General features: G+C 49.1%; 1 protein-coding gene across 3 annotated transcripts in view; it reads right to left on the bottom strand.

Annotated features, from left to right (window-relative positions):
- ADAMTS2 (ADAM metallopeptidase with thrombospondin type 1 motif 2) overlaps positions 1–15,159 on the bottom strand; it is a 399,572-nt gene that overhangs the window by 253,554 nt on the left and 130,859 nt on the right. The window contains exon 1 of one of the 3 annotated variants that reach the window (XM_050961510.1): positions 1,602–2,988. The exons of 1 other annotated variant lie outside the window; for it this stretch is intronic. In XM_050961510.1, coding sequence (XP_050817467.1) covers positions 1,602–1,689 — 88 coding nt within the window. In that variant the 5' untranslated portion in view covers positions 1,690–2,988. Of the gene's footprint in view, positions 1–576; positions 610–1,601; positions 2,989–15,159 lie in introns of those variants that run through there. One more of the 3 variants, XM_050961511.1, reaches the window with a different exon arrangement.

Below are 15,159 nucleotides of genomic sequence, written 5' to 3'. Positions count from 1 at the left end.
ATTACATAAGGGAGATGGCCACTTCATTCACAAGTGTGACTAAACATACTGTGTAGAGGTCATTCAAACTGTTTTAGTTCCTAACATAGAGCAAAGTGCAATAATAAGAGACTGTAAGACAGCAAAGTCCTCCTACAAAATAAGCACCCTGCATCCCCTTTCCAGATGTTTTATGACATGAAGTCAGCTGAGACAGCTGAGCTATTCAGACTGTTGTCATTAATCACCTAGGATGTTGAATTTCTGGGGACTGCTGGCACAATCCTTGAGAATGCTTCAGTGTCTATTAAACTGACCTCCGACCAGGCCTATACACAGAGGTTAGGGGAAGGAAATGTTTAAATTTATGACCTGCAAATGCTGATATTATAAACGAAAATAAGTTTCCCCAAAAAACAACGGTGGGAGAAGTTGATCAAATTCTAAACAAATTGGAAGCATGTGATTAGCAGACGCAACATACAGCTGGTAACTCAGGCTGGGACCAGCGGGAAGTCTCGTCAACTTTCAGAGGTTTTAAAGCTGCTACAATGTGTTTTATTCTACACATGGAATTTCAGGATCTGACACACTAACCTCTGATCTGTCAGATGTGTTACACTGAAACCAGAGTTCATTCCAGGATCCCACTTCCCACCCCCTCTCTACACTCTCTCTCGCATGCGTTCCGGGATTTCAACCAGTCTCCCGCAGCCTCCTCTCTTTCCAGAGTCTTATCCTCCCGCTGGGGCTGCCAGAGGGTGGCTATGGGACTGCAGAGACACTGGCACAGCAGTGTCATTCCTCGAGATGCCAGAAGTCCCTTCCCCGGAGGAGGCAGACCCATCTGCCCCTTTGCTGCTGCTGCCGCCAGAAGAGGTTAGCAACTGCAAGTCTCGCCCAAAAAAGTGTGAGCAGCAGAAGTTAAAGGGGAGTTGACAGCCCCAGGGCAGCTAGCTGGGACTTCGGAGGGGCAGGCTGCAGAGGACCGGGGGCTAGGCCAAGGGCATGGCAGCAAGGGGTGGGCAGGGCCGTCTTTAGGGGTGGGGCCCTGGACAACTCCCAACGCCCCATCTCTGACCCTTCCCCCTGGCCCACCCCCATTCCACCTCTTCCCCCAGCGACCCCACGCTCACCGGCACCGGCAGGAAGGGGAGCAGCCCAGCCCGCTCCACCCAGTCAGCTCCCAGCCGCGGCGCTCCGCTTCCCGCCGCCGGTGAGTGCGGGGAGGATGCGGAAAGGATGCGCCCCCCCCCCCCGCACCAGCGGCGGAACAACGCGGCCCCAGCCTGCTCCGCTTCCCTTGCCCCGGCCCCAGCCGTATGGCTGGGGGAAGAGGGGGAGTTAGGGAACGGTTCTCCCCCCTCCACACCTGCGGCGGGAAGCGGTTGAGGGGATCCCTTCCCCCAAACCCCCTCCCCTGAGCAACACGGCTGGGGTAAGGGAAGCGGAGCGGGCTGCTCCCGGGCCACTGTGGGGCCCCAAAAGTGCCCCCCTCACAGCTCCAGCCTCCCAGACCCTGGGGCGGGGGGAAGCTTGGGAGGCTGCAGGGCACCCAAATAGCTAGGGACGGCCCTGGGGTGGGGGTCTGAGGGACGGAGCCACCCCCCACCCAGACCTACCTCTCTCCCTGGAGCTCTGCAGGGCGCTCCCGGGCAGGAAGAGCGCACAGCAGAGCAGCAGACAGGCGATCCCCGCTGGAGGATCCATTGCAGCTGAACCGCAGACCGAGCCCAACACTTGGAGCCAGCGTTAAAGTTCCCCGCCGCTACCCAGCACCAACTGAGGGCAGCCCGGCGCCGCCCGATCCTCCGCACCGCCGCCCCGGGACGCCTCAGTCCCGCTCCGGTCCCCCGGTGCATGCACCCGGCAGCAGCGGCGGCCGCTCTGTCAGCTCGCAGCGAGCGGAGACACGAGGAGGCAGCTGGAGCGCAGCACTGGAGAACACAGGGCGTGCGGGAGTGGAGTCAGGCTGATTGACAGAGGCGCTGCCACCCAGCGCCGCGCCGCGCTGCTCCGGAGCGAGCCCTGGCAGCCGTCCCGCGGCTCTCCTCCCTCTCGGATCCAACTCTGGCTGCGGGACACTTCCCCACCCACCGCTTCGACAGCCACGTTTCTTTGCCCTTGACTCTTCGCTCGCAGCAGCCCACAGAGTAGTGAGCGCCCCGCTCCCTCCAGGTCCTAATGCGCTCAAATTCCTGTCCCAAGACGCCCAGCTCGGACCTCAGTCTGCGCCAAGCTCTCGTTATTTCTGGAGTCCTGACATTACGCTAGACCTTGCGCAGCAAGATGAGGGGCGCACACGCTCCTTTTCCCAGTGGGTTTATGTTACGGATCTGAAGACGTGGACCAGATCCCTACACAGAGCACATTCGGGGGAAGTTGGGCCCACATCTCAATTTGGCACTCAGGCCGCTTTGTGGAAGAAGCCAAATTTGACCTCCCTTTCAGGGAAGCTTATCATCTTTGGGTCTCAACTTTGCCGCACAAGTTAGCTCCCATCTCAAACACTTTATAAATTGAAGGACACGTCTAATTTCTGGCCAAGTAGTCGGATTAGCTGCTACAGCCGCTAGAAATTCTCAGTATTACTAAATAAGTCTAAACACTTATTTAAATACACATCCACCCCACACACACCTTTTCCTCCCCATTTGCAGTTTATCAGCAACAAGTAGAGTTGTGCAAAAGGTTTGCATCAAAAACAGAGACAGAGCAACCCTGGTATTAATCCAAGGATTTGCATGAAAAACAAGCAACTTTTTCATGCTAGGCCAGGTGATGTTCAGATGTTTTCACTTGAGTCTCAGATTCATTTGGAAATGTAAAGATCAGAACTGAAGAAAATAATGACATGGACTAATGCAAATCAAAATCACAGAGTATCACCTGGATATAATACATTTGGAGCAGAGCATTTCTTGTGGAGCAGGTGGAGAATATTTAGATTGTAAATTATTTGGTGCAAGGACTGTCAGTACAGCATTTAGCACAATGGAGCCCTGATCTTGCAAGGAGTCTCTAGGTGCTAATGTAATGCAAATAACAATAAATAATTATTAACTGTGATTTTTATGTAAAGAAAATAAGTTACATTCTTGCCATAATAATTTTGCTACCTGGACAGACACAGTCTGAGGGCCCAATGTTTACATGTGACTTTAGTATAGCAGTTGAATAAATACACGTTTACTTCCAGGATTATTTACTATTTTCATCAGTTTACTGGCCCATTTTGCAGTAATCTAGAAGGCCTTGCCTCTTTGTTGTCACTGGTTTGGGGTCTCACTCATAGTAGATTGAGTCATAGGTGTATTTGCATGTTTTACATCCCAAGGATTATTTGCATTTGATGGTTTCCTGGAGCAAGTTTTCACTGGCTATCCCTGTTTATTGCTACTCTGCATGATTAAGGGCCCAATCCTGCAGCCTTTACATTATTAACCCCTTTGACTCCACTGGGCTTACACCCAGTGGGAGGGTGTAGGACCAAGCCCCAAAAGTAGAAATATTGGAGTAGAACAAGACTGTAAAAAACATCTGGCACTGGTCATTGTGGGAGACAGGGTACAGGAGAAGATGGACCTCACTTCTGATCCAGTCTGGTAATGTGAGTCTTGCCCACATGCTCAGGGTTTAGCTGATTGCCATATTTGGGGTCAGGAAGGAATATTCCTCCGGGGCAGATTGGCAGGGACCCTGGAGGTTTTTTGCCTTCCTCTGCAGCGTGGGGCATGGGTCACTTGCTGGTGGATTCTCTGCAGCTTGAGGTTTTCAAACCGCAATTTGAAGACTTCAGTAACTCAGACATAGGTTAGGGGTTTGTGTTAGAAGTGGATGGGTAGGATTCTGTGGCCTGATTTGTGCAGGAGGTCAGACTAGATGATCATATTGGTCCCTTCTGACCCTAAAGTCTATGAGTCTATAATGTCCATATGGGTGGCTCTCAAACTTTTGTATTGGTGACCCTTTTCGCACAGCAAGCCTCTTTGTGCAACCCCTGCCCCCTTATACATTAAAAACACTTTAAGATTAAACACTATTCTAAATGATAGAAGTGAAGCAGGGTTTGGGAGTGGAGGCTTACAGCTCACGACCCCCCACATAATAACCTTGCAACCCCCTCGGGGGTCATGACCCACAGTTTAAGAACTCCTGGTCTATATCCCTATGTTTTTTCCTCCTCTGTTTTTGGGAAGTCTGATCTTTAAAGCTGGTAAAAAGGGAAGAAGGTTGATAGATACCTGTAAGAGCAGAACCACTTAAACTATACATATCAATCTTCTCTTTAGTGTTTTTCTTGGATGCCCTTTTCTTTGGGGGAAGCTTTTGCAATAGATTTCCCTGTTTGTTTTTTTGTAAGCTAGTATTGAGCAGCTTCTCTTACTGAAAATCCTATATATGCTCATCAGTACAGCTCCATGGCTGGTAAAGCTCCAGCTTTATTTTTATTGGGCTTGTATTTTAAAGAGATATGGTTTCTTTAGAGTCCATGGATCCAGTCTTGCTCTAACTTAAGTCACGGGCAGAACCCCCACTGATTTGAGGGGAACATGAACAGTTCATATGTTTATTACCAAAGGTCTCGCATGCACGTGCCTCAGAGAGAGAGAGAGAGAGAGAATACAGTGACAACAGATGCTGTGGAAATACAACACATGGACTGGCCAACAAGAGAGTTGTGTTAACTGAGATGGAATCTAACTGGAAGAGTTGGAGGTTAGCAAATCTGCTTAATATGGATGTAACCCTTCTGCCCCTCTGAGTTGGCAGCAACAAGGGCCGGGTTCAGTATCCAGGGGTTCCGTTTCAGTAACACAATGCATAACCGGCTCGAGCCCCCACCCAGTGACCTGGGACACCCACATATCACACCGCCCTGGGCGCCTCTAGGAGGCAATACTTCCCCTCTCACAAGCACGGAGTCTGAGTGTGGCAAAATCTTTTTAATAAAGGAAGGAATCAATGCGGTATCCCATTGGAGAAACACCACAAACAGGGTTATAACACAAACCATAAACAAAAACCCACCTCCAAGTACGTTTGGCACTGTCCTTTTTCCCCTTAGGGTTTTAAGTCCAGTCACCCCAAAGTCCAACAACCCAAAAGTCTCTGGTCAATGCCACCCCAGAGTTCGAGAGTTTATCTGTAGAGGTCCCTCCCCCCAGCCTGGGTAGAAAGGGGCACCTTACGTGGTCCAGGGCCAACTGCCCTGTCTCTCTGTGGGTTCTGCTTCCGCCTTCTCCACAAACTGCTCCGCTTCACCAGCCGCTCCACTCTGCTCCTCCAGCCGTCCTCAGAAACTGCTCCGCTCCACCAGCTGCTCTGCTCCATGAGCTGCTCCAGTTCTCCCTGCAAACTGCTCAGTTCTGCTCACTCTGTGGGCCGCTCCACCCATCCCACAGCTACTCCGCTCTGCCAGCCGCTCCGCTGCCACCAGCTGGCCCGTGATCCGCTCCAGCCGTCCCCACAACTGCTCCACTCCGCCAGCCGCTCTGTTCCACAGCATATCTTCAGGCTCTCCCACTAGTTAGCACAGTACTCAGCGCTCTCAGCTCAGTAATTTCAGCTCTTAGTAGGGGAGCCCCAGTGCTAGTGCACCATTAGCCCAAAGTGAATTCAGCTCAGTAACTTGTATTTAGATTCTTGAGGGAATAAAAAAATGAACTCTGACATTCCACAGTGGAGAGAGGAGGGGGTGGAACTGGTGCTTCTGGCTCCACAAGGAGACTGCACCACCAGGCACAGATACCTGTCCCTAGCCCCTCTCAATTCACTGGGTTTGGAACCCATGTCCCTTGTCTAGCAAGTACCACCCAACGGAGGGTGAGTCATTTGTCACCGAGCAGTCCCACAGCTCAGCAGTCTGGGATAGGGTAGGCATGCCTATGCAAATACACTCTCTGAAATTCTTTCCACCAGATGTCAGGGTAGAGCTTATCCTGACTCTGCTTACATCGAGAACAGCTGCATTGAAGAGCTATGACATAAGCAAGGAAGAGTAAGATACCAACAAACCTTCCACAAGTTTCTCTACGGAGCAAATAAGTTTCACATGCAGCTGTTACTGTCTTACCACAGCCAAAGAAGATCAAAGGAAATCCATTGGTTCCTGGTGCCTCCAGAACTGCTTTGCCTATAACCTTCTCTGTAACTTAAGAAAAGGGAGAATAGAAACAAATCGATAGTTGGCAAGATTGTCAGGTCTGGTCTATGCTACAGAGTTAGGCTGATACAAAGCAGCTTATGTCAGCCTAACTATGGAATTGTCTACACTTAAATTTTGCTCCCACTGACGTGACTTCCCAGCTACACCAACTTAATAACTCCACCTCTTCCAGCAGTGTAGAGTCAAAGTCGATGTAGTTAGGGCAACACAGTGTCAGCACAGACACTGTTGCTTCTGTTTACTGGCTTTCAGGAGCCTTCCCACAGTGCCCCATGCTGACAGTACAGTTGATACAAGCGCTCCTGGCGAGGATGCACATCGCTGGCACAAGGAGCAAAGCACAGACATGCACAAGCTATGTAATTACTGCTACAGAAAAAAAGTAGGTTGACTTAATTTTGTAGTGTAGACATGGCCTCAGTGTCAAGTGATGAAGCCAGAGCCTTAACTGCTATAAATCATCATAGTTCCACTGAAGTTAATGGGTGAAATCTTGGTCCTGTTGTAATCAATGGGAGTGGCCCCAGGCACGCCCAAAACCAAAGCCTCAATGACTGACATGAGCAGAAATGCAAGATTGTCAGCTCAGTAATTTCAAGAAATGCAAGATTGCACTTGTCCCATTAAGATGCTGTTCCAACACCACAATAGCAGGTAGCTCTGTCCAAACTGATATATCCTCCACAGCATGAAGCCTTGCAGCAAGAAGAACTTGACTGAGTAATCTAGCGTAGGAAGTCCAGATTAACCAAACCACCTACCACCAACAGCTCTGCTGTGTCTAATGAAGGTAGAGGCCACTTCCTTTGCTGCCAGGCTCCAGTATAAAACTTTTAAACAAAATTATGACAGAATTGGCCAAGTTCAGCCTGGGACTTGCAACCCTTGATCTTTACCTCTATTCTAAATCTGGGCTTAATTTTTGATTAAATGAAATCCTCAGGTCTTTGGTCAGAAAAGCTACCATCAATTTCAGTTGGAGTAAAGGCCCCAGTATTCAGCCTATTCAAGCTCACGCCTTTGAGAGTCCTGGTAATACCAGTTTTTCATAAGAGTGGAAGGTGGTGGTGGGGATACCCTGACTATGCTCTGGTAACTGGTCTGAGGGTGCAGGGCACTATTTCTTTCTTGTAGCACATTTTGCTTAGCTCAGCAAAATGCAAGTGTCTTTAATTTATGGCACTAGCTGCTGCTTTGCGAGAATGTTTTTAAATATAAATATAGAGCATTCCACACTCTGTTCCTGAGTTCAAAAACCTTATTTGTTATAGAGGAGAAATCAGTTTATGTTGCTGAAAGGAAAATTTCTGGGTGGGGGGTGGAGGGAGTCTTTCTGGCATTATATTGCATTTGTTTGCCAGAAGCTGGGAATGGGCGACGGGGATGGATCACTTGATGATTACCTGTTCTGTTCATTCCTTCGGAGGCACCTGTCATTGGCCACTGTTGGAAGGCAGGATACTGCGCTAGATGGACCTTTCACCTGACCCATTATGGCCATTCTTATGTTCTATACCTTCTCCAAGGGGCATTAGTCCATCAGTTTTTAAGCAAAATTCCCCCACCCCCAATGAAATTCCTAGGGAGAGTTCTGCTTAAAATCTAATGGCATGACATGGTTCCTAGTTCTTACTCCAAAGATTCTCCCACGAGGCTGGGGAGAAACTTTATTTCTAACCCTGTTATTGGTGACCTTAGTACTTTTATGTGAAAGGACTATAGATCAGCTGCTTGTGGTTTTCATGCAGATCATGTTTTCCTGCTTTCGCTCCTAGCCATATGTATACATACCAGTTACGTGACATTATAAATCTTAATTAAAAGGAAGAAAAATTAAAGTTCTGTGCCAGTTCATTTCCTCCACGCTTGAAATTTCTAGGCCCTCTATTGTTTGAACCCTTTTTATCCCTGATACGTGGCAGTACTATACACCACCTGACACATGTATTTAAAACGTATTTTGCAGCACCGTATGCCAAAAAGCTAAAATGAAACAGCCCTGTCCTTCTCTCCCCTCCCACTAGTCTGAGTTCAATGACAGAAAAATACATAACTCAAAGTGGGGCCTGATGCAGAAGTTAGTACATCGGTGTGAATGTTCAAGGTTTTTTGTGTGTGTTTGTTTTTTGATAGATTCATTTCCACTCATTTCTAAGATAAGGTGACAGCAGGACGAACCATTTCCAGTGCCAGAGAAACATGTAATTGAGAAAGAGGTAGCTAAAGAAACCCTCATAGAAGCAACAATAGCAGTAAAAGCCACTGGCTAGAGCAGTGGTCTCCAAAGTGGGGTGCATGCAAGACGATCCATTGGGGGGCTGTAGCGAGGCGGTGTGGCTCCCCTCCTCACCAGGGAGGGTCGAGCCCCATCAGATGCCAAAAGGGGCAGGGCCACTGAGCGGTAGTCCTGCCCCTCAGAGGGTCAGGAGGAGCCCCGGAAGTATAAAAGCGGGCCCTCAGCCCTCAGTTGGAGCCCTGCTGCCATTGGGAGTGGACCTGCTAGAGGGTGCTCCTGACTGGGAAGCTGCGGAGGCCCAGGGCCGTTGCCCTGACTGGCCAGAACTTCCCCGTTACCCCGAGGAGCTGCTGGAGCTGCCCCGCGCCCGCTACGACGAGGAGCTGCCGGAGCTGCCGGAGCTGCCCCGTCCCTGCTACTACCCCGAGGAACCCCCGGACCAGGCCTGGCCGGACTTTCCTGAGGTACTACCAGATCTACCGCCCAGCCCTGGCTGGGAGGAGCCCATGCTACTAAGCTTCCCAGGGACTGATGGCCCCGATCAGGTAGGACCAGAGGGGGAGATAGGAAGTAGCCCGGGGGCAGCTGAGCCCAGTCAGACTGCAAGTATGCTGGAACCCATGTCAGTGTGTTTTGGTCAGGATTCCCCACTGACCGTTAACGGCGTTAACCGCTGCTAGGGCTGGAACGCAGTGGAGTGGGTGGGCCTGTGTTCCCCCTGCCACCCGTACATGGGTGGCAGAATCCCCCTCCCCATGGCCTAAGGAGGCCATCAAGCCTGAATTATTGACTGCTCAACCCTGAGCCACGAGGGTTTGAGCCTACTGTACCTGTAGGTTTGGTGCCTCGCCCGAACCAAGGGCTGGGCCCCCTTTGACTGTGCCACTGCTCGGTCCTGTCTACAGAGCCCGAGCCGCCTGAACTGCTAACTGCTCAGCCCTGAGCCACAAGGGCCTGAGTTATTGTAACCGTGGGTTTGGTGCCCGCCTGAACCAAGGGCTGGGCTCCCTTTGACTGTGCCACTGCTCGGTCCTGCCTACAGGGCCTGAGCTGCCTGGACTGCTAACTGCTCAGCCCTGAGCCACAAGGGCCTGAGCTATTGTAACTGTGGGCTTGGTGCCCACCCGAACCAAGGGCTGGGCCCCCTTTGACTGTGCCACTGCTCGGTCCTGTCTACAGAGCCCGAGCCGCCTGAACTGCTGGCTGCTCAACCCTGAGAGCAGAGGCCCTCAGATGACGTGTAGCGAGGCGATGAGGCTCCCTGTTATAACCTTAGTCCCAGATTTGGACCTTAGCGTCCAAAATATGGGGGTTAGGATGAAAACCTCCAAGCTTAGTTACCAGCTTGGACCGGGTACCTGCTGCCACCACCCAAAAAATTAGAGTGTTTTGGGGCACTCTGGTCCCCCTGAAAAACCTTCCCTGGGGACCCCAAGACCCAAATCCCTTGAGTCTTACAACAAAGGGAAATAATCCTTTTTCCCTTCCCCCCTCCAGGTGCTCCTGGAGAGATACACAGACACAAGCTCTGTGAATCCAAACAGAGTGAATCTCCCTCTCTGTTCCCAATCCTGGAAACAAAAAGTACTTTCCTATTCCCCCAGAGGGAATACAAAATCAGGCTAGCAATCCAACACACAGATCTCCCCGATTCCTTCCTCCCACCAATTCCCTGGTGAGTACAGACTCAATTTCCCTGAAGTAAAGAAAAACTTCAACAGGTCTTAAAAGAAAGCTTTATATAAAAAGAAAGAAAATTACATACAAATGTTCTCTCTGTATTAAGATGATACAACACAGGGTCAATTGCTTAAAAGAATATTGAATAAACAGCCTTATTCAAAAAGAATACAAATCAAAGCACTCCAGCACTTATATTCATGCAAATACCAAAGAAAAGAAAACCATAGAACTTACTATCTGATCTCTTTGTCCTTACACTTAGAAACAGAAGACTAGAAAGTAGAAAGTACTTCTCCAAAGCTCAGAGAAAGCAGGCAGGCAGACAAAAGACTTAGACACTCAATTCCCTCCACCCAAAGTTGAAAAAATCCGGTTTCCTGATTGGTCCTCTGGTCAGGTGCTTCAGGTGAAAGAGACATTAACCCTTAGCTATCTGTTTATGACACTCCCTTCCTCCCCAGGGAGGGTTGAGCCCTGGCCGCACACCGTCACAGGGGCACAACAGGAGGAGCGCCACCGGGGGCTGGGGGGTGGCAGCCGGAGAAGGGAGGGAACGAGTGAGTGGGGAAGCTGCCCCGCTCCCTCGCAGGCAGGGCCACCCAGAACGCAGGGGCTTTAAGGGCTGCAGGGCCCTGGGCTAAGGGGACCCTGGGGCCCAGGCCTGCAGCTCTAAAGCCCCTTTCAGAATGTGGCCCTGAGTCCTCTGGCCCCTGGAGGAGCAGGGGCAGCCATGTAGTCAGCGGCCAGAAAGAAGCAGCGCTTTCCCTTTCAAAGCCGGCTGGAGAGAAGCGCCACTTCTCTCCGGCTGCTGGCTGTGCGGCTGCCCCTGCTCCTCCTGAGTCCTCCAGCCCGTGCTCGCAGGGCCACATTCCAAAAGGGGCTTTAGTGCTGCAGGCCAGGGCCTGGGGGCCCCCTTAGCCCAGGGCCCTGCAGTCCCTGCATTCCAGGTGGCCCTGCCCAGGATGGGGGGGGTAGCTCCCAGAATTGTGGTCCCCAGAATCAAGGCCATGGAGGTGGTGCCACGCTGTGTAGAGCCACCTGCACACCCCCTGCACCAAACAGGAGCTGCCCGAGGTAAGTGCTCTGCACCTCCTGCCTGCCCCGGCCCTGAGCCTCCCGCACCTCCACCCTGAGCACCCTCCCAGACCCTGCACCCCCCACTCTGAGCACCCTCCTGCACCCTAACTCCCTCCCAGACCCCACACCCCCACTCTAAGCACCCTCCCACACCCTAGCCCTAATCCAGACCTTTGAATCGCTGTATCACAAAGTGTTAAACCAAGATTTTCAGAAATAATGAAGCATATTCAATCACATTGCTCACTAGAAATATTAATTTTTTTGCGAGAGTAAAAAGGTTTTGTACCATAAATAAATAAAATACAATAATTTTAATATTGTTTATCTCATCCTTTAATTTCTATTTTTTGTATGTTTTATAATGTAGATAATATTAGTATAGTAGTACATTATATAATTTATAAATAAACAAACATACATATATTGGGGGTGCGTGCTCAAAAAATTTTTTACTGATGGGGTGAACGATCAAAAAAGTTTGGAGACCACTGGGCTAGAGGAGCAAAAGAAAATTACAATATTGCAAAAAACCTAAACGGATGAAGGATGAAATTCAGCTCAGCGCAGAGGGCCCACATGGACTCAACTTGTACCGAAGAGCCTAATATTAGGACTTGGGTGAAGCATAGGCTATATGCTCTGGATGGATTTTCCCTTATTAGCAAGGATATTTATGCAAGGATGGACCCTTTTATGTAGGCATTTGATGGACCCTCCTAACTCCAAGACCTAAGATTTAGTACCTGACCTTCTCCCACATCATCTGCCACAAATTCCTTTGCAGTGCAATCTTTTAGGGGGTCAAGATGAGTAGTAGAGGAGTGAACAGATAACATGTCTCTAATGGCATGTGCATTTGTGGAGTGGGTTAGGGAAACAATGGATTTTGGTTTCCTGATAAACAAGAGGAGGAAAGAGCCCACGATGTGCTCCTGGCAATAATACATCCCAATTCCTGTAGGGTTTCAGTTTGTATTCCACAACATGGAATACTGTAGCATTAGTTGTAAACGTGACACTAGAAAAGTCCCTTTGCTTGCATCTTTGGTGGCACTGGCTGAATCAGCCCCGCATAGCAGAACAGTCTTATGTTCATGCAGCATAGATCATATGGGTGTTTCTGTAAGACTTTACTTTCAGTATATCAAGGGCCAGACTGAGCCAGCACTTCCCTGGTGATTTCAACATTTCTACAGAATTTAAATGTAAGGTATTTGTTATGCTTACATGGCTCCCATGGCTGCAGGTTCTTAGCTCCTCACTCTGTAATGTACTTATCCACCATTTCCCATGGGTGTTGTGGGAAGTACTACCATCTCCATTTCACAGTGGGGAGCTGTCAGTTAAGTGGCTTGGCCAAGGTTACATAGGAAGTCTGTGACTGAGCATGGGCTTGAACCCAGGTCTCCCAAGTTTCAGGCTAGTGTGCCAACCACAGGCACAGCCAGAATTTTCCTAGGGTGGAGGCCTAGAGGTCTCACTTTCCAGCCCTGCACCGAGCCCACATCTTTCCCCCTGTCCAGTCCCAAGCTATCTCATGATCTTTCTGAACCCAGCCCCACACTCTTGCACAGTGAGTAGTCAAGCTGAAGAGCACCAGCACCACCAGGGGCCAGGTGGTTCTGGGAGCCCCAGACCCAAACCTCCTCCTGCATCTCCACTTCCCCAGAAAGTACCCAAAGCCCAGATCCAATAGTCTCACCCCTCTGGGAATTGGGGATTCATGGTGCCTCCTGCTCTGTCTCCCCCCAGAGGCTGTGGGTGCCTAGTGCCCATGGGCACTGGAAGGACTGTAAAGATTTGGGGGAGGAGGACAAACAGGCACATGGGGCCACAACTCCACCCAAATTCGGCCCAACAGCCTCTATCCTCACAAAGGGGTGGCGAGGCCAAGTTTCAAACTCCAGTCAGGGGTCGGGGGGCAGTAACCCTCACCACTACCGAGCCCCTGGCACTAGCCCCTGGACATCCTTCCTCTCTAAAGTTTCTATCCAGGTGGTTAAAGACAGCCTTCCAAACATTAATCCAAGTAATTATGTTTTCATTGAATCCACAGAGCAAGAGAAACAATTGAACAGATCTTTATCTGTGTGGTACGAGCTGAGAGGCAGTGGAGTGGTGTAAAGGTGGCATAAAGCTCACCCTCGCACTCCCCTGATCCTGCAGATGCTCAGTGCAAGTCAGTCTACATGCGCTCACTTAGAACATCCATCTACTCTGGGATTACACAATTTCACAACATTGTTCTCTCCCAGGTTTTCGTGCAACGTCCTACTTATTCCCACTTGAATACAGCATAGGGAGTACAGTCAATTCCTGATAGCCTACTCCAGAATTCTACGCTTCATGCCAAGATCCTACTTATGCCCTCCTAGTCTGTCAATGCCATGTCCAAAATTGCTTCCCCTTTAGCTAATTTCTCTAATTTTTGAAACATCAGGTTAGCACTCATAAGAACTTTTCTCAAATGGTCTATCTAACCGATATCCAAATAACTGAAATACACTGTGAGGATTGAGTCTTGTAACTCTTCATCTTTGGTATTCATTCAGCCATTTAGTTCTGATTTAAGGGTCTAAAGTAAATGCTTTATCTTAATCCCCCTTTACATTCTCTCTCTTGCTCATCATAATCCACAAATGTTCATTGTTACCACACCCTTCACTAGCCATCTCCATGTAACTGCTAGGATAACTGGGGGTTGTTTTATATAAATAGTACAATCTCTCCTCATTTTCACCTTGGTTCCTTCTGTGCTGATTTAGTGCCTCACTATTAACATTCTCATCATGTGATTTACCCAGCATTTCCCAGAATACCTGCCTTTCCTATACAAGTATTTGGGTGATCTTAGTTTTAGCTGATTAGTATTGGGACATTTGATTTCCCTCCTGAAAAACTCTTATTCGTTACTATCCAATCCATTTCTAAATTTATACGATACCTATTTTGAGAGGAGGAAACAGAGTCAAAGGGCAAAATCCATCCTTCCTTTTTAATTTTTTTTAAATGCAGATTTAGTGCCAGATTTCAGTACCCAGGGCTGTCAATCTCCTATTACTCCACTGCATGGGCAGCAGCAGTACAAGTGTTCCCACACTATCCGCCTGCAGGCCTGTAGAGGAAGGATGGTGCAGTGGTTAGAGCAGTATCCTGGAATCCGTGAAAGCCAAGCTCCATTCCGTGCTCTGCCACACCCTAAGGGTATGTAGACGTTTGGGCTGCAGCCAGACCTATGTTGCCTTCCACCTCAGGGGTCCCAGAGCCTGGGTGCTAGCCTGAGCCCAAACATATATACTGCAATGAAACAGCCCTTTAGCCTAAGACCTGCAAGCTCGGGTCAGCTGGCACAGGCCAGCCCAAGTGTCTAGTTGCAGTGTAGACATACACTAAGTGACTTGCCCAAAGTTATGTCTACACTGGAGCTGGAAGGTGTAATGTCCAGCTCACAAAGACATACCCACACCAGCAGATTGTGCTAGTGCACTAAAAATAGCAGTGTAGCCACAGAGGAATGGACTAGCTGCAATGCCATCAGAGACCTTTCATTTTTAAATCTCCTGTTTTGCAGTCCCATGTTTGATACAGACTTTTCATAAATAGATTTTTTTTTCCTCTACAAATAGATCCCCCTTTTAAAAAAAGCATTTTTGGGATTCTCCAGCTGCAGAATATTTTTCTGTAGTACAGGAGTACCTCCAAGCTGCAGTGGAGATAGGGAACTCTGTGTTATACATTGTATAAACACATAGCATAACAGTCCCTGCTGCAAAGAGTTTACAGTAAATAGGCTAGACAGACAAAGGAGGGAAGGGAAAACAGGCATAGAAGGGTAAAGTAATTTGCCAAAGTGGTAAAGAAGGGAATAAATTGACTTCCAGTCCAGTGCCCTACCCACTGCTCATACTTTAAGTCATCCTGCAATTTTGAACAATTTTTTTAAACACTTTTGAGTTTTGTTCTTTATATTTACAGACAATGAGGCAAATAACTTTTCATTTCCCATAGCAAT

The sequence above is a fragment of the Gopherus flavomarginatus genome, chromosome 7 (assembly GCF_025201925.1).
Source record: "Gopherus flavomarginatus isolate rGopFla2 chromosome 7, rGopFla2.mat.asm, whole genome shotgun sequence".
In the NCBI taxonomy this organism is placed as follows: domain Eukaryota; kingdom Metazoa; phylum Chordata; order Testudines; family Testudinidae; genus Gopherus; species Gopherus flavomarginatus.
Note: the sequence above shows the minus strand (reverse complement) of the source record. Positions and strands in the feature narration are given on the sequence as shown.